The 18,256-nt window shown below is 47.2% G+C and overlaps 2 protein-coding genes across 5 annotated transcripts in view; one reads left to right on the top strand and one right to left on the bottom strand.

Annotated features, from left to right (window-relative positions):
• Positions 1–6: 6 nt before the first annotated feature.
• Positions 7–17,273, bottom strand: C12H2orf49 (chromosome 12 C2orf49 homolog). Of its 3 annotated transcripts, none has more exons than XM_060027215.1 (5): positions 17,136–17,250; positions 15,004–15,170; positions 11,881–12,262; positions 9,515–9,589; positions 7–619 (listed from the first exon to the last, which is right to left on the bottom strand). In XM_060027215.1, the coding sequence occupies exons 1-4, from the start codon at positions 17,235–17,237 to the stop codon at positions 9,533–9,535; spliced, it is 708 nt and encodes a 235-aa protein (XP_059883198.1). In that variant the 5' UTR covers positions 17,238–17,250; the 3' UTR covers positions 7–619; positions 9,515–9,532. The 3 variants fall into 3 exon arrangements, with proteins under 3 accessions (XP_059883198.1, XP_059883199.1, XP_059883201.1); XM_060027216.1 differs by lacking the exon at positions 7–619 and adding an exon at positions 2,827–2,847; XM_060027218.1 differs by lacking the exon at positions 7–619 and having other exon boundaries at positions 6,717–9,589; positions 17,136–17,273.
• Positions 17,274–17,344: 71 nt separating this feature from the next.
• The window catches only part of TGFBRAP1 (transforming growth factor beta receptor associated protein 1), a 50,070-nt gene continuing 49,158 nt past the window's right edge, over positions 17,345–18,256 (top strand). For both annotated transcript variants that reach the window (XM_060027221.1, XM_060027219.1), the window contains exon 1: positions 17,345–17,600. The gene's annotated coding sequence lies outside the window, so the exon portion shown is untranslated. The remainder of the gene's footprint in view (positions 17,601–18,256) is intronic.

The following is an 18,256-nucleotide window of genomic DNA, read 5'->3' on the forward strand; positions in this document are numbered from 1 at the left end:
AACGCTTTTCTTTCACTGCATATTTAATTTTTAAGTGCAATTAATGTGTCACGAACTTGAACATTTCCAAGCTACGTACGGTAATGAAGAGTTGGTATGTACAACAGTGTAACTTCCTGTCGTGCGGGGCCCGAAGCAAGATTATATGGCTTACAATAAAGTTACCCAGAGCAAAATCTTTTGCCAGGCGCAGTGTGTGAAGTGGTGATGCAGCATTCAGGTTCTGAGGACGAATAACACTTTCCTGCGGGTGCCACTCATCACTCTGGCGGGCTGGGTGGGTGTCGACTGAAACGGCATCACACCTTTTATTTAAGAGAAAGTCTCAGTTGGAATTTCTTTCTCTTGGAATTCAGTGCTCTGCCTTTGATGCAGTGACACAGGCCCCGCACGTGGGCTAACGGCCTCGCAGGCAGCATGGGGTCACTTTTCTGGACAGAGCTCGGTGCCCTCCCATCATCATGGGTCCGGACCTGACAGTGGCCTGCCTTCTCCTCCGTAAATGGAGGGGTGCAGAGGCACACAGGCCCCTCGAGGCCGGAAATGACATCTTGGTCGCCCGTGTAGTTATCAACACCCGGGCAACTGAGGGCATCCTGGGAGACTTCAGCGAGTGTTTCTGAAAAGAAAGACAGTAAAGAGAGAGAGGATCGCTGCCATCAGAATAACACTCTTTTCCGGTAAACCTCTAAAAACGGTTCGCTACTCACTTGACCCAGAAAACCCCATAAAATTGTGCAAATCAAGAGGTTCAAATCTTCATGTTCACTTTAAGAACGCACGTGAAACTGCCCAGGCCGTTAAGGTAGGCACATCCAAAAAACCACCAAAATATCTGAAGGATGTCACCTGACAGAAGCAACGTGTGCCATTCCGTCGTTACGATGGTGGAGCTGGTAGGTGTGCCCAGGCCAAACGGTGGCCCCAAAAGAGTGCTGAATTCTTACTGCACTTGCTCAAAAACGCAGAAAGGAATGCTGAACCTAAGGGCTTGGATGTAGATTCTCTGGTCACTGACCACGTCCAGGTGAACAAAGCCCCCAAGATGTGGCGCAGGACTTCCAGAGCTCACGGTGGGCTCAACCCATACATGAGCTCTCCCTGCCACAGGGGACGAGCCTCACTGAAAAAGGGTAGATTGTCCCTAAAGCAGAAGAGGCGGCTGCACAGGAGAAAAAGGTATCCCAGAAGAAACTGAAGTGACAAAAGCGTATGGCCCAGGAATAAATGCCATAAGAAATAAATGCAAATAAAAGTAAAAAATAGATTAACACTCAGAGCCCCTAGCCTGGCAGTAGTCTGTAAACTCGTCTGGGAAAGAGCAGTTTACAGTTGGGAAGCACTGAGCCAATTTATGAGGTAGGGCATTGCATGCTTCTCTGTTTACAGCAACAGTTGCGGCTTTCTGTCTTCAGTTTTCTAAGACAATGCAATATGATAAAATGATAAGCTCTGCAACAGAAAAATCTGGTAGAAGTCAAGTCCAGAGCATGCGTGAAGTCAGTTTCTTGACCTGAGCACTGGTCAGTGCGGGAAAGCCTTGATCATGGCTGAGACAGGCCTCTGGATGGACAGTCAGCTGGAGGCTTTGCTTAAGACGAATACCGCCCACCATCCCTTGTGACTTGTTTTGCCAGCTGCTTCTACTTTATGATACAAAAGTAAAAGCATTCTTGCAGATGTGCTTTTGAAAATAAAAATAGCAAACTGTGTTTAGAACAGTAAAAGCCTTCTACATCTTGTGATGGAACGTCTTACCTGCCCCTCATGATAGCCACGGGCACACTAGACAGCCAGCGTTAAATTACCCAACCTTAAATTAACGGTTAGGAGAGTTCCACGTCTAGTAAGTAGCTCCTATTGGGATAATCTTCCCACAGGTTAGAACCACTCTGGACAGAATATTTTTAAAAATTTGAGAACACTGGAGCATGACCCACAGCAGGAGGACTCTGGAGGGGCGTGGGCCCTGGAAGAAGAGGACAACCGGTAGGTTTCCCATTCTTATGGCTTTTAGGTCAGGGCAGGCCCCACAGGGCAGCTACAGCTCTGTTAGAAAACCTGCAGCCTCACCAGCTTGAAGAACCAGAGGCCAGAGTTTGGGACCAACAGCCTCTGGAAAGTGAGATGGAAAATTCTAGAAAAGAGAGCCCCAAGTTATGTGTGTGAAATCCCTACAAATTGCTGGCTGAACCACCAGAATCCAAACAGCCCAGCCAAGCCTCAAAGAACTGACTTCTTTGAGGAGGAACTTCTGGATGGTGGTGTGCACCACCGTCAGCCCAGGTCAGCTGGGCTCAGCTGACCCTCTGCCCAGTGGAACAACCCTTTAGCTGGGGAAACTGTATACAAACTAAATAACGTAAAGTCTCTGAAAATGTTCCTAGCATACAGCACATGGAGAAACATTTATTCAGGAAACTCGACTGCATGTTAACGAGACCAGTGAAGTCTGTGGCATTTGAGCCCCAGCTGATCCCACCCTACCCCCGCTCCCCAGTGTCACGTGACAGAAGCCCTGCTCCAGGTTAGTGCTGCCCGGAAGGGAAGGGCTCCTATGGTTGAGGGCTCTGCCCCAGGGGTGACAGGCTGAGAATTCCGGGGCCCCAACCTCTCATGCGGTGGAGGTTCCACATCCAGAGGGGCAGTCTGAGAAGACCAGGGGCTACCAGTCCCCCCACCCCGACACTTCCCCAGCACCTACCTGGGAGAAGGAGTGTTAACTCTAGGAGAAGCCAACACTGTCCAGCCCCAGGGGGGAGGCAGGCTCTGTGAACTGGCAGCTCTGTGAACCTCTGCAGGAGGGCACTATTTCGTACCAAGAATGGAGAAATCTGCCGGAGGGGACTGTCAAAAACAACAGAGACCTTGGTGGCGAGCAGTCAAGAGGGGGCTGGTGGCTCCATGATACGAACAGCAAAAAGCCAAACGGCAGGCAGGTCTGAAGTTTAACTGAAAGAACTGGGGAAAGAGCTGAGAAGAGCTGTCCTGGGCTCCCACTTAGGCCAGGAGACTGTGGGCATGGACTGGTCTGCACCCACCCACTCAAGAGCAGTCAGAGTGGGACGTGAACAGACTTGAAAGCATTCTCCAAGCCACACGAGCTCCTCAGCAAAGAGCAGAGGTCTTAACTAGCTCAAGGTGCTTACACAGATCCTCCAACCAAACACTGCTGAACGTGTGTTATAAACACGTTCAAAGAGGGACTTCCCTGATGGCGCAGTGGTTAAGAATCCGCCTGCTGATGCAGGGGACACAGGTTCGATCCCTGGTCCAGGAAGATCCCACATGCTGCAGAGTAACTAATCCTGTGAGCCACAACTACTGAGCCTGCGCTCTAGAGCCCACGAGCCACAACTACTGAGCCCTCGTGCCACAACTACGGAAGCCCACGTGCCTAGAGCCTGTGCTCCACAACAAGAGAAGCCACCACAATGAGAAGCCTGCGCACCGCAATGAAGAGTAGCCCCTGCTCGCCGCAACTGGAGAAAGCCCTTGCACAGCAATGAAGACCCATCACAGACAAAAAACCAAAAAAACCAAAAAAACCAAAAAAACCAAAAAAAAAAAAAAAACGAAAAAAACATGCTCAAAGAACTAAAGGAAACCACATTTACAGAATTGAAGGAATGTGCGTGGGAACAATCACTCATCAGACAGGGAATAACCAAAAAGGAATAAACATGATAGAAAAGAATCAAGTGGACGGCTTCCCTGGTGGCACAGTGGTTGAGAGTCTGCCTGCCGATGCAGGGGACACGGGTTCACGCCCTGGTCTGGGAAGATCCCACATGCCGCGGAGCGGTTGGGCCTGTAAGCCATGGCCGCTGAGCCTGCACGTCCGGAGCCTGTGCTCCGTAACAGGAGAGGCCACAACAGTGAGAGGCCCGTGTACCGCAAAAAAAAAAAAAAAAAAAAAGAATCAAGTGGAAATTCTGTAGTGGAAAAGTATATTAGCCAGAATGAAGAAATTCACTAGAGGGGTCAATAGTAGATTTGACTTGGGAGAAGATAAAAAATCAGTGAACTTCAAGATGGATCAACAAAGATTATGAAACTGAAAAACAGAGAATAAAGGAAAATGAACAGAGAAATGTGGACATCACTAAATGAAGCAACATATGCATAATGGGAACACCAGGGAGAGAGAGAAAAGGGACAGAAAAAATGGTTAAGAATTAATGGCCAGAAACTTCCCCCCAGTTCAATTAAAAACATTCATCTAAAAATACACATCCAGGACTTCCCTGGTGGTCCAGTGGTTGGGACTCTGCACTTCCACTGCAGGGGGCACAGGTCTGATCCCTGGTTGGGGAACTAAGATCCGGCACGCTGTAAGATCCCTGGTTGGGGAACAGCCAAAAAAATAAAATAAAAACACATCCACAAAGCATGACAAACTCAAAGCAGGAAAAATGCAGAGAGATCCATCAGACACATCACAGTCTAAACGCTGAAAGCCAAAGATAAAAGGAAACATCTGGAACGCGAACCACGGCTTGAGCTGCCACACCCGCCTCTGGTCCCACCACACACAACACCTGCCTCTGCCTACCCCGCACCCACCCACCCACCCTCTATCAGTGGAATCACTGCAATGCACAATATTTCTGACTGGCTCTAAAATAATACAGTTCTTTGATAATCCTTTACATTAAGCAAGACTTTTATCAAATTAGAAGAAACGTTCTGTGTATCGTTGGCCCACAGGCTAAATCCTGCCTACCACCTGTTTTCTTAAAAATTTATACTGGAATACAGCCATGGCCATTCATCTATGTACTGCATGGCCCACAAGGCCTAAAATTTTTACTATCTGACCCTTTACAGAAAGTTTGCCAACCTTGCTCTGTATCTTGATCTGGACAGTGTTTTTTTATATACATATATTCATAAATACATATATATGTAGATTCACTGAGCTGTATAAGACTTTTAAAAGTCATAGTATTTTATGATATCTCAATCAAAATAAAAAAATTTTAAACGTGTTACACTTTTTAGTTTCTGTACTTAAGTCATTTTTTTTTTTTTTTTTTTTTTTTTGCAGTACACAGGCCTCTCACTGCTGTGGCCTCTCCCATTGCGGAGCACAGGCTCTGGACGCGCAGGCTCAGCGGCCATGGCTCACGGGCCCAGCCGCTCCGCGGCATTTGGGATCTTCCCAGACCGGGGCACGAACCCGTGTCCCCTGCATCGGCAGGCGGACTCAACCACTGCGCCACCACGGAAGCTCTATTAGCCATATTTTTAAAATGAATATTTTAATTCAAATATGCTAAAACAAAAACTTAGATAATTTTACTAGATAAAAAAATGTTTAGGGCTATTATATATACTTATTGAACTAGTCTTATTTCAGTCTTCTGATTAAACTGAACGCTTGGTTAAGTCTGAACACAGTTAACAAAGAGCTTCCAGTTGCTCTTAGAATCAAATCCGAAGTCCTTACACGGCCCGTTTAAGTCCTGTGTAACCTGGCTCCTGGCCCCCTGCTTTGGGGTCATTTCATACTAGCGTCCCAAGTCTCTCACTGATCCTAGCCACACCAGCCTTTCTGCCGTGAAATCCTGTCCAGCCTCAGGGCTCCACTCTGCCCCTGGCTGGCATCTGAGTTATCCAGGGCCAGGAGCAAAGCACTCCAACACCTGGTGGCTTTGTACACCCCTCACTCTGCTCCCTCATGGCTCCGAGTCAGCTGCCTGGGCTGCTCTCACCTGGCAGCAAGTGGGGAAGGGTGACGAGCGGTCCCAGGTCTGGGGGTTAGTGCTGGCTGCTGGCTGGGACACGTTTCTCCCACAGCCTTTTCCCACGGCTGCTGCAGGGCTCCACGAGTGAGAAGCACCAGTTTGATCAACACAAACTACCAGGCCAGGCCACACCCAGCAGGGGACACGGACTCCGCCTTCGACGGGAGAAGCAACAAAGACCATGCAGCCCTTTAAAACCCACCGCCAACAGGAAGCTCTTCCGGAAAGCTTTCCAAAACCGCCTTCCCTAAAGCATCATCTCTTCTCGGAGGCCCTCCCTAACCACTCCTCGCCCTCCCCCCATCCCTCAACTGTTTCGTGACTGATTTTCTTCCTGTCATTCACTGAGCAGGAACTTGCTAACGCACGTCTTTAACTCTCCTGCCTCAGTAGGGAAGACAACCGAGTTCAGCGCCACAGCACAGAGCACGTGAGCCAGCAAAGGGCACTTTAGTAAAAAACGATCTAAATGGAAATGAGATTTTTTCGTCTCTTCTGTCCAGACAAAAAATGAAAGATCTACTTTTAAGTTCAAGGTATTAAAGTTACCGGAGGCTTTTCCAAGTTAATTAGTTAATTTAGAGCTTCAGTCTCCAACTTTAAGATACCAGTAAAAAACATTAACCTTTTCAAGATCACTCCCAACACAAATAACCCCCCGACCGAACCTCTGGCCAGTGCCCCCCTGGTAGGAAAGCTTGCACAGGACAGGCCCGGGGGACTGTGTCTCCACCCCACGAAGTGCAGTGGCCGCCAGCGAGTCAGCCGCGCAGGAGGCCTCCCTACAGCAGGCTGCCCTGGCGACCCAGCACCTCCCGCAGGCCCAAGACGCGGCTGGACTATTGGCACCAGGGCTGAGCCCCACTGACCTGGGCACAGAAGGCCGTACTATAAAGAATAAACAACACTTTTTGACATAGTTTAGTGAAATGGAAAGAGATCAAATCACTACAGAGTGTGTTTCCATTTTATTTTTTTGTGAATGAGAAACCTACTCAATAATTTTATTCCTTTTATTTAAATAAGGATAAGGCTCCTTAAAAGACTTTTTACATACAAAAATGTACATTACAAGGTTAACCTTTCTGTACCGAATTACAAAACCTGCACAGGCATTTAATGGAAAGAGCACAACACTTACAAACGCTGTGACCGTTCTGGAGCCTCAGAACTACTGAGGTCCCACAGTAGTAAACAAAGGAAGCTCTTACATACATATGATTTAATCCACTGGCAGTTTCACTTAATGTAAGTTTTTAACAGGTTGTTGCTATTAAATGAGTCTCTAGATCAGTTTTAGCATCACCTCTCAAAACTTAAGTTAACCAAAACACTCTTTCAAACAATAACTGCAATCATGAAGAATTTTAATACTAGCAGAAATACCACAGCCTCCCAGCAGTAGTTGAGCCAGCCCTGCAGAGCGCCTGGCAGCCGCCCTGGTAAACCACCCCGCCTCCAGAGCCGCTGCGGCAATTCAGCGCCCGGTGCCGCAGGGCCCTGAGACTCGCAGACCCCCGCAGCAGCGTCTGCGGTCCTCAAGAAGCACGGCGCTCGCCTAGCCCCGGCCCCAGCGATAAGCGGGCCGAGCAACACAACTTGTAAACCTAAGCCTGGAGCTCAGGGTCTGCAGGGTGACGGAGAAGGAGCAGAGAAAGTGAGCTGTGGGGGAGGGGAGAGTAAGAGAAAGGAAAACAGAGAACAAAGTGTGGGGGGGGGGAAGAACAGGACCAGCTGCTAAGGGCAGGAAGTGGACACATGCCTATTCCCTGGGAGCCACCTGACTCGACCGACTGCCCTTCGCTGACCCCAGGAAGGGCTCCAAGCCACCAGATGAGCCCACGCTAGGGAGCGAGGGGGGGTCCAGGTGTGCGCCGTTCACGCCAAGGCCGTGGAAGCTCTAAAGCCCACAGAGCACCACCTCGGATCCCTACCGTGGCCCACGGAGCTGTGTCCGCGCACCGCGAGGAGGCCTAGCGCTCGGATGTCAGTGTACGTGACACACGGCACAGGGCTGAGGCTTCTCCACTTTTCAAACTCAAAATAGCTCAATAATATGCTGCTATATGAGCACTGATTCTGAATGTTCATAATATAAACTTCAATTTGAAGCAACAATGTTACACAGTTCAGCTGTTATTACCAACCTACTCTGTAAGTTAAATATACAAATTAAAAACTAATTTTATTGAGTAACTAAAAACAAGTTTCCACTGACTTAAAACTGTCAAATGGCTAACTCTCTCTTAACTAAGAGAGAAATGCAGATGGAAGCAGAAGAGACAACAGAATGTAGAATATACTTTGTCATTCTACCCTGAAATCTGCACTTTTAAAAGCTCCCTTAACACACAGCTGTGTATAGGATTATGGCTGTCCTTCAACAATATTCCAAATATCAGCCCTGCAGACAACCAAACATTTAACAATTTAGCATAACATTAACAACTTATGCCACACTCAGTGTCTTTCATTTTCGTCTTACCGGTATGGATTTATAGTCTGGATAAAGACAGAAAGGCTAAAAACTGTAGGGTTAAAGTTTTAGTACAGTACTTACCTGCAAGGCTGAATTAATTTTTTGTAAGGCTATTCAACAGCTGAACTAAAATGCTTGTTTTAACATATCAAAAAAGGAATGGATTGCTCTAAAAAGTGTTGAAAGGCAAACCCCATTCGGAGATCAGTCATACGAGGGAAGAGTATAAAGTACCCTTGGCCTTGGTTAGAAATACACAGCAGCAAGTGGACACCAGAACTCGTGAACCTGACTTCTGCTACACAACTGGAGTGACACCACTTAACACCAACGAAACCTCAGCAGTGCCTCCGCGGGTGCCGGGCCCTGCCCCCACGCTGCTCTCTCGTGACCTCCGACTCAGCAAACCCCCTTCTGCAGACTGCACACGCGCTGAGTTCCCCTCACTGCCAGGCTTCCTGGATTCTCAGGTTCTAGAATTCTACCCACCCTTCCTATCCTGTAAGCTTTCTGCCATCAGGTACCACCTCTAAAGTGATTACTTCCCCTGAAGAGTTTGAAGTCGGCCTCATTTGGAAAAGATTAAGCTCCCAGGAGAGAGTGATACAGGAGCTGAGAGGGAGGTCAGAGCCACCGCGAGAAGAGGGGCAGGGCTGCCACATGACAGGAGCGTCCAAGGGCTGGGCCGGTCTACTCACAAGAAGTCAATTCACAATTAGAGGGAAGGAGCGATAGCAAGCACTGGTTCCCCTTCTGATTTTTAGGGAAAGAGGCAACATGAGCACTTAAAGAACAGCCATTTTATCTGTATATCTGGACAGCTTTCCACGGGGAACCTTGAGGAGGAGTCTGGCAGAATTCACTAGAATATTGCAATGAATTGTTATTTTCTTTTGCTTGGGAAAAGAAATGAAAATTGTGAACTTCTAAAATATCCGAGTTTAAAAAACCTCAAATTTCCCCAAAGACCAAAAGAGACTAATGCGAATAATTCCTAAAATTCATCAAATGCTTTATACCAGACTTGCAGCTAATTGAGTAGGGCCAATATAAATGATTTATACTAAATCATTTGTTTAAAAAGATTGTTTCCTAATTGGAGCATGAAAGGCAAGATTTCTTCCCCCCAAAGGAAGGAAAAGGAGGGAAAAAGGAAAGGAAAGGACTTTATTTTTTTGAACCTAATTTAAACCTCTTAAGAAAATTCCACAATAATCAGGATCTCTGTAAATACTGTCAGTAAATGTGAACTTGTTTGAAAAACTACAGTTACAGTTATATTTACGTTTTTGGAAACTTTCCTTCACGGCCACGTAACATGCTGTATCTTCCTCTTTGCTTCTGGGGGCTTCAGGTTATTCTGAAAAGACATGAGAAGAAGTCAGTTTACACTTGCAGAAATGTCAGAGAATACCCAAAAGGCACATTTTAAACCACCAAGCTTGACCACCGAGGCAGAAACGGTGGGGCACTGCTGCCACCTGGTGGGGAAGGTGAGGAAATAAGGCAAGCCCCGGGCTCCCGTTTTGCCAGCTGTGGTTCTCAGATGTTTACCCTGCAGACTCACCCACGGTAAAGTTGACCAACTAACCAACATGCCCAGGCCTGGGCCCTATCGCAGAACCGACTCAGTCAGCGGCCACGGGAGGGGGCTGGGACGAGGCTCCGGCTCTGGCCAGGTTTTCTGGAAGCCCCTCGAGGTGACCTCAGGCACATGCGGAGTTGAGAACCACTGACTGCTCCCAACCTGCTTCCTCCCTGCCGAGCCCATCTCCTCCCAACCTCACAATCTAAGACCTTAATACAAGATTTAAAAGAGAAAAAAATCACACCTCTGAAACAGTAAAAGCTTTCTGGATAGAAAAATGCTTTCCAAGAGACTGGGGAAAAACTCCTCGAAGCTCACTCTTATCCCAATAGTCACGGTCTGGACTGCTTGTCCCGCTCACCCCACAGGAGTGACGGGTGCGGGCAGAGGCAGCACGGTGCCGTCAGGAGTGCGTCCGCTGAGGCCACACAGACCTGGATTCAAACTGCAGGCTGGCCACTTACTGACTCTGGAACCTGGACAAGGTCATTTAGGTTATTTAAGCTTCTTTGCCCTCATCTGTGAAAGGGGAAAAGCTATTGCACCTCCTTCACAGGGTTGCTGGAAGGAGTCAGTGAAGAACTAACACGAGAACTTTGGGCGGTTCAGATACAGAGCAGCTTGCTTTCTCCAGGGTCTGCTATTTTAGATTTTTTTTTAATTAATTAATTAATTTAATTTTTGGCTGCGTTGAGTCTTTGTTGCTGTGCGCGGGCTTTCCCTAGATGCGGCAAGCGGGGGCTACTCTTCGTTGCAGTGCACAGGCTTCTCATTGTGGTGGCTTCTCTTGTTGCGGAGCACGGGCTCTAGGCACATGGGCTTCAGTAGTTAATGCTCGCAGGCTCTAGAGCGCAGGCTCAGTAGTTGTGGTGCACGGGCTTTGTTGCTCCACAGCATGTGGGATCTTCCTGGACCAGGGCTTGAACCCGTGTCCCCTGCATTGGCAGGCGGATTCTTAACCACTGCGCCACCAGGGAAGCCCCAGGTCTGCTATTTTAGAAGGTCTGAACCACTCAGTGTTTTGCTCCCTTTGACACACAACTTGAAGATGATAATAAAGCCAAAGTATACTTACAGGAATGCTATGGATGGAATGTTTGTGTCCCCTCAGAATTGTGCTGAAACCTAATCCCCCATGTGATGGTACCTGGAGGCGGGGCCTTTGGGAGGCGCGGCCTTTGGGAGGCGCTTATGTCATGAGGGTGGAGCCTCATGAAGGGGTTTAGTGCCCCCATAAGGGACCCCAGAGAGCTCCCCTGCCCCTTCTGCCATGTGAGGACACAGTGAAAAGCAGCTGACTCTGAACCAGGAAGTGGGCCCTACCAGACACTGAACCTGCCAGCACCTTGATTTTGGACTTCCAGCCTCCAGAACTGTAGGAAATAAGTGTTTATTGTTTGAGCCACCAGTCAATGGTATTTTTTGTTATACCAGCCTGAATGAACTAAAATAAGGAATAAAAGCTATAAAACTGCTGGATGTTTAAAAGTGAAATCACTTTTCTGAGAAGACTATGGGAAGATCAAATATATATAGATATGTAAAATCTCAATTAAACTCAAAATAAACCACGGTAACTACAGCAATCTGCCGTACGAAATCCAGGCATCCAAATGCTAAGTCTACTAGAGCGCAACAGAGGAGACTCCAGCCTTCTAAAGACAGGCACGTGTGAGGGGTGGAGGAGGCAAGGGGTAACTCCTAGAGATGCTGGTGTGATTTCAAGGTAAGTGCAAAACAGACTTAAGGTCAAGCTCTAAAATGCTACTTAATAAATGTGCGACCCTGGGCAACTGAGTTAATGTTCTAAGCCTTGCTAACAAAGGACTATTTCTCTCTTTTAGTTCCAAGATAGTTAAAGGATCTAAGTGAGGAAAATCTAGGAAAACGGCCTAAGAGACATTCTCTTTACACATTTTAAGCAGAAATAAACTGAGTGCACTTTAAGAAACATTAGCTTATCATCATGGAGTCCAGGACTCAAACACACGAGAAACGAGGTGCACAAGTGAGCCGGCTCACTGCCGGGCTGGAGAACGATTACACGTCCTGTCCACACTCACCGCGGCCTCGGCCTCGGCCTCCTCCCTGGGAGCGGCGCGCTTTAACTTCACCGGAGTACTGCCTACAGGCGACAGAGGCGGCGACTTCACAGGGCCGGAAGGACTTTTCCTATGTGTTAAGTCATGGTTCTGTTTAGTGTCATTATTACTGTGTTCCATTCTATTGTTCGTAGGCAAATTGGAAGACAAAATTAGGGGTGAAACACCTGAAGAGGAATCTGACAATTTTCGAAAGGCATTACTGGTAGCACCGGCCTGAGGCCGGGACTTGAGTCGGTCATTGTCTCCGTTCTCCGTCTTCTTCACTTTTATGCTTGTACTTGTTGAACTCCCGTCAAACACGATGAGGGGTCTTTTCCGAAACCCGTCTGCAGTGCTACTCCTGAAATCGGAGAGATGTGTCATGAAAAATACCCTCTGGACAGCAAACCAGTTCCCTGGGACTCAAAGGTAAAACAATGACCGAAAAAGATTTATTGATAAGACTAATCTATTCTAAGTAGGACTACTGGAAATAGGACTGCAAGAAATGCAGTTTTCTATGATTAGTTTAAGTGAAATGATAATTTTCCAGTGCTTTTAAGTTTAAAATATTTATTGACAAAAATTTAAAGTTACCTTTCATGTGTACATAGTTATTTTTAAAGCATCAATCCACCAACTAACCCCAAAACTTAAAACAGGATTTCCTAGTAACAAAAAAATTTTTTTTTTAATTTTTAAAAATCACCATCCTATTGATAGGGTTATCTTACCCATGTATCAATGATTATTTAGAAAGGAAACAGATTATAAAACTATACTAAACTACCATAATGGCAGTCTACAAACAACGGGACAGGACATCCTACTCCATTCATTAAAGGTCTTTAAAGCCACGGCATCTTCTAAACTAACTGTAACATTTGTATAATTTTAAGTTTATAACTTGGCAGGTCTTCACATTTAGCTTCCGAAAACCTAACTTCCACTCTTAATCATAAAGATGAATAATAAAAGCATTCATTTGTTCATTATTAATTATACCTCAAATGATCTGTTTATTTAAAATAAACATGGTAAAAGAACTTGAGTCATCAGGAAGAGCACTTCAGCTCTGCTGCTCAGGGGCCAGCAGCTTCAGCACCATCTCGGAGCTCAAAAGAAACGCAGCACCTGGGCTGTGACCTGCACCGATGCAGAATCTGCATTTTACCCAGATCCTAGGTGACTGGCCAGACTCACCAATTCTTAGGTCACCAGTGAACACCATTTGGTAGAAGATGAAAAACAAGCTCAATGTCCACCCACTGCCACCTCAGAGGGGAACAGACAGCAGGACTGAGGGCAGGACACTCCGGCTGGGGAGAGGCCGGCCTAAGACTCAGGACCACGCTGAAGCTGGAGAAGCGCTGCAGCGAGAGCCGGGCCTGCGTGGTGTGCCCTGGGGGACACCGGAGCCCCTCTGGAGCTCAGCTCCTCCGGGAAAAGCATCAGCAATTCAAAAAGGCCTGATGGTCTCTTAGATCCTTCCAGCTTTAATGCTCTGATTTGAGAGTCAAACTGTGATGTTTACAAACAGTCAAAGACCCTTTCCAAAATGATATAGAGGAATTAAGAGGGATTACCATAGGAAGTAAAACATAATAGTATTGAAAGCTTTGCTTACGACCATGTGCCTGAATGTGCAGGTCAAGAAGAAAATACTTTCTTAACAAGAGTCAGCAAAAATAAATTAAAGGTATACACGGCATAATTCACAGGTTTACAACAGTTAACACTAATACACGGCCTGTAACCACGGAGTTAAAGTGATGCTCACCCTGAACTGAATGTGCTCCTGACCAACAGTGACACTGCACACACATCTGTTCTCCAAAAGACTATACGCAGATGAGCACACGTTACGTTCTTCAACTATTCTCAGACTTGGGGAACGATCTCCCTATCAGTCATGAATTTTTCTTTGTACCTAGAGATTAAAGCCACTAACTCAGAGCCCGCGCTCTCCTCACCCAGCCCTCTCACTCCATCTTCCCCCACTTTCTCTAGTGCACTGCCTGTGATAGTAAGGCTCTGAAAAGAAATTCAGCAATTAATCAATAGCACCCACTTGTGATAAACAGACACAAGAAAAGAAATAATTAGCCCATTCAGGGATCTTAGGATACTTGGTCCTCACTAACCAGCTACACTGATTAGTTAAATGTAACTTTCTTTATAAAAGGAAATTCATTTGCTTGTGGTTTTATGAAAAATTTTCTGGAATTTAAAACTTTAAAATAGTATACCTGAAGCTACACGACCATCTCTTCATTTCTATTTTATTCGAAGACCTCAGAGTCTTATCTGACACCACTTTTTTCTGACAATTCAACAAATCTTATTGGCTCTGCCTCCAAAACACATCCAGACCCCAACCGCTTCTTACCAAGTCCACTACTTCAGTCAAAGTCACTGCCATCTGCTGCTAGGATTACAGCACAACCCCTTAAGTGGTTTCCCTATTCCCCTCCCCCAACCTTAAATCATTTCTCAGTACAGCAGCCAAAGTAAACCTCTTAAAATGTACATCAGATGGTGTCATCACTCTGCTCAAAATTCTCCGATGGCTCTCATCTCAGAGCAAAGCCAAGGTTCTTACGACTGACCACCTCCTGCACTCACCCCTGTGCACCTCCTTCCCTGCTCTGCCCTTGATTCTCCCTGCCCAGCCTGATGGCCTCTGGGCTGTTCCTGGCACATCGTGTGGACACACTCCTGACCAGGTTCTCAGGTTCGGCCTGGGACGCTGGCTTGCCCTCCACTTTCTACAGGTCTCTCTACTGAAATGTCACTTCTCAGTGAAGTTGTTCCTGGCCACTTTAGGTAAATTGTCATCCCTTTCCCTGTTTCACTTCTCCCTTAGCATTTACCACAATGTAGCATACCTTGTATTTTACTTAACTTTTTTATTGTGTTTCTCCCAATTAAAATATGAGCAAGGAATTCTGTCAGTTTTATTCAGGCTACAGCACAGTACCTGGTACTCAATAAACAGTCGCTGAGTCAATATTGTTTACCTAAGTTTATCTGGGGAAAAAAGAAAAGCAAAATTGTTTAGTCATATAAGATAAGACGGTAACCAGAACGACGGAAAAGTACCTTTTCGTCTCATTTTTTATCTCATGTTGGTCTCTTTTCTTTTCCATCACCTTCCCCCATCTATTCTTTGGCAAATCTCTCTGAGGCAGTGGTATTGCATGCTGAACATAAAGATCGGTCAGACTGTCTTTGTTTACTCTCATGTCATTTTCAACAGTTATGTTCTTCTGTAAAAAAGGAAACAAAAGTAATTTCAAAACAACATCTCTCATTTTAATAACTAACCAACTGCCCACCTAACAGGGTAAAACACAACTGCTTAAATTACAAGTATAAAACCATTTTCACGTTTAGACATATGCCTAACATTCTATATGATACTGCAAGAAACAGTATTACAGAGACACTAAGCTCTTCAAAGTTTTGGTTCAGCTTCATCTTAAAGACAGCGGTCATATGTCCTCAGTGCGACAAGGACAGCTGTCCACACTGCTCAGCCCACACAGGAGGCATAAAGACCATTTCCAGTAGCAGCATCTTAATCTATGAACAAAACTGAAAATGAGGGACTTTCTGGGGAGACCAGACAAAAGAAAACAAACAATGATAACAATTACTACATCCTGTCAAAAAGTTATCTGGAGTGTTACTATCATGATCAGATTAGCGGGCTGGAGGTCTCACCCTGTATATTATTCCCCATGTTTCCCTAATAGTGCTTCTTAAACTGAAGTTCACCACCCAGACTTCAATGGCTCTGCGGATGGAAGCTGCATTCCCCTTACTGATGATGGTCCTGATAACAGCACACACTAGAACAAGCGGCCCCTCATGTCTGTACCAGTCCTTTCAATGGCTCCCAGTCATCGTCCAACTATCCCTCTCTGCATCACCTCACTTTCCGATTCATTCTCAACAGAAAACATACAGCAGACACATAGGAGCAGTTACGGATAGAGTTGGATTTAGGAAGGAAAATAAGGATGGAAAGGAGATTGTGGGCTCAACAATTCAGAAAGGCGTGGAAACGTTTGTGCTTAGAACTGACAAAACAAATCCAATCTGCCCTCGGATAAATTGATCCCCTTTCCTTTTGTTCTTCAAAATTTTAAAGCACAAATTTTACTTCTTTTATCTCTCATACTGGACCATTCTTTATTATCAAGTGTCACCTGTACTCACTCAGAAGAACGGGGAAACGCTAGGGCTTCTCTTGGACAACATTCCTACGGAATCCATAAACACCTTAGTTAGGGAAGCACTGCCCCAGGACAGTGATTCTCAAACTGTGGTCTCTGGACCAGCAGCAAGAACTCGTTAAAAATGGCAACTTCCAGGCCACACCCCAAACTACTGAATCTGAAACTCTGGATACGAAGCCCAGCAGTCTGTGCTTTCACAAGCTCCGGGGTGACTGTGACCTACCTAAAAAGTTTGAGAACCACAGGTAAGAAAGGTAACTGACATCCCTAAAATAATCTACTTAGCAGGGGAGCTTGAGAAAACCAGAGCAACAGTACCGAGGGAGGAAAAAAACACAAGAAAAACAACAAAACATGCTACTTAAACCCCTTCAAAAGCTTTCGGTAATTCTCTACCACTTTGAACAAAACTCATCACTTCTTTGGTCTTATTTCTCTTCTGCTATCAGAGGCCACACCAGCTGAAAAAGAGCAAACGCTGCACTGAGAGCCAGTTCGCCTGTCTGCACCATCTACCAACGGTGTGACCTCACAGAAGTGATGCCACTTCTCTGGGACTCAGTTTCCCCATCTTTGAACGCAGTGAGAGTGGAGAACAGTCGATTTCTCCGATGCCCTCCAGCCCTGGCAGTCGGGGACCGCCAGCCGTCTTTCCCGTTCTTCTACGACCTACCCCAGCCCCTCTCTTCGGAGGCTCTTGCTTACATCCAGGCCGCGGGGGTCGCCTGGACTCCCCTTTCCGAGTCACCAGGACCCAAAAACGTAAGTCCTAACTCCCGGGAGTTCCTGATATTCTGAGGACGTCTCTCTCCCGGACAGGGTAGTGAGGAGACCCGGCCGGCCCGAGCGGGGCGGAGAGAAGCTCGACCTGGCGGCAGACGTGCCGACGTGCCGGCGGCGGGTGTGTCCGGCGCCGCCGAGGACTCCCCGGGGCGAGCTCAAGTCCCAGCGCCTCCCCCAAGCAGGCCCGCCCGCCCCGGCGCGCCGCACCTGCTCCAAGGTGAGAAGAAGGAACTCCTGGGACAGCAGCTCCGGGTGCAGCAACAGCTCCGAATCGGGGCAGCTGCGACCGCCCACATCCCCCGCCATCATCGTCGCCAGGAGACCCCGGCCGGCTACCCACAAGGCCCCGCGAGGAAGCGTCCCGGAAGTGACGTCCCGTCCGGCGCGGCGGCCTCGGGTGTGCCGTCACTCTGGCTGCGCCGCTCGTCCCGTTCCGCCTCTCAGGGTCGGCTGGGGCGCCGAATGGGGTCTCGCCGGGGAATACCCCCGGGGGCGAAAGAAGTGAAAGGTCTTTCTGCCGAGGAAACGATTGGCGTTTCCAGTCTGGCGGGAAGAGAGGGAAAGGCGAAGTTCACGGAGCGGCCCACCATTGGCGCCCGGTCGCGCCTCCTGTGACGTCAGGGGCAGAGACCAATGGGAGCCCCAGGATGGCCTCGCGGGAAGACGGCGCGGGTGAGACGTTATCCCAAGTATGGCGTGGGGAGCGTCTCGGGTTTCTTTTATTAACCGTTTTATTGTTTCTTAATCTTCCTTCAATATGGTGTAAGGCCAGAGGGTTTAATTACCTGAAACCCCACCGCCTGGCACATAGTAGGCACTCAAGTATTTATTCCCTGAAATAATACTCGGAATGAAACTGCTCAAACATGAAAATAACGTCTGAGAAGCGCCGGGGACACGGCCGCACTTTTGTTTAGCTTCCGCAGCTGTGAAATGGGAATGATAACGCCACCTCACAGTGTTGTGAAGTTGGAGCCAAAGCAGGGAAAGTCCCTTGCCTGTTACCTCTATCTACCCGGACATTTGTTGTAGCCTGTTGACTGTCATCAGGGGAGAGAGGTGGCAGGACGGTGGTGTAGGTGGGGGAAAAGAATTTAAGAGCCTGAAAATGGGGTTACCGGTTCTTGCTGTGTTCTTTCTCCCTGTGGTTTTCAGGACTTAACCTGAAGCCTCAAGCTCTTCATCAGCAAAAATGTTTTATGGCAGGTGAGATCTGTGCGCTTTTTCTCTGCCGATATTTTCCAGTTTAAAGCTAAAAGCACTTCCCTGCTTAAAACTAAAGCCATTAAGATAACTCATGGTACCTCTGAAACAAACATCTCAGGATA

Source organism: Delphinus delphis, chromosome 12, assembly GCF_949987515.2.
Source record: "Delphinus delphis chromosome 12, mDelDel1.2, whole genome shotgun sequence".
Classification (NCBI taxonomy): Eukaryota; Metazoa; Chordata; class Mammalia; order Artiodactyla; family Delphinidae; genus Delphinus; species Delphinus delphis.

Excerpts from the sequence above, each read along its gene's own strand:
- C12H2orf49 (XM_060027215.1), bottom strand. The coding sequence starts at position 17,237 with ATGATGGCGGGGGATGTGGGCGGTCGCAGCTGCCCCGATTCGGAGCTG. Across the intron at positions 15,171-17,135 it reads TTCTTCTCACCTTGGAGCAG|AAGAACATAACTGTTGAAAA; the intron begins GTGCGGCGCGCC and ends CCTTTTTTACAG. Across the intron at positions 9,590-11,880 it reads AGGCCGAGGCCGAGGCCGCG|AATAACCTGAAGCCCCCAGA; the intron begins GTGAGTGTGGAC and ends ATGTCTTTTCAG.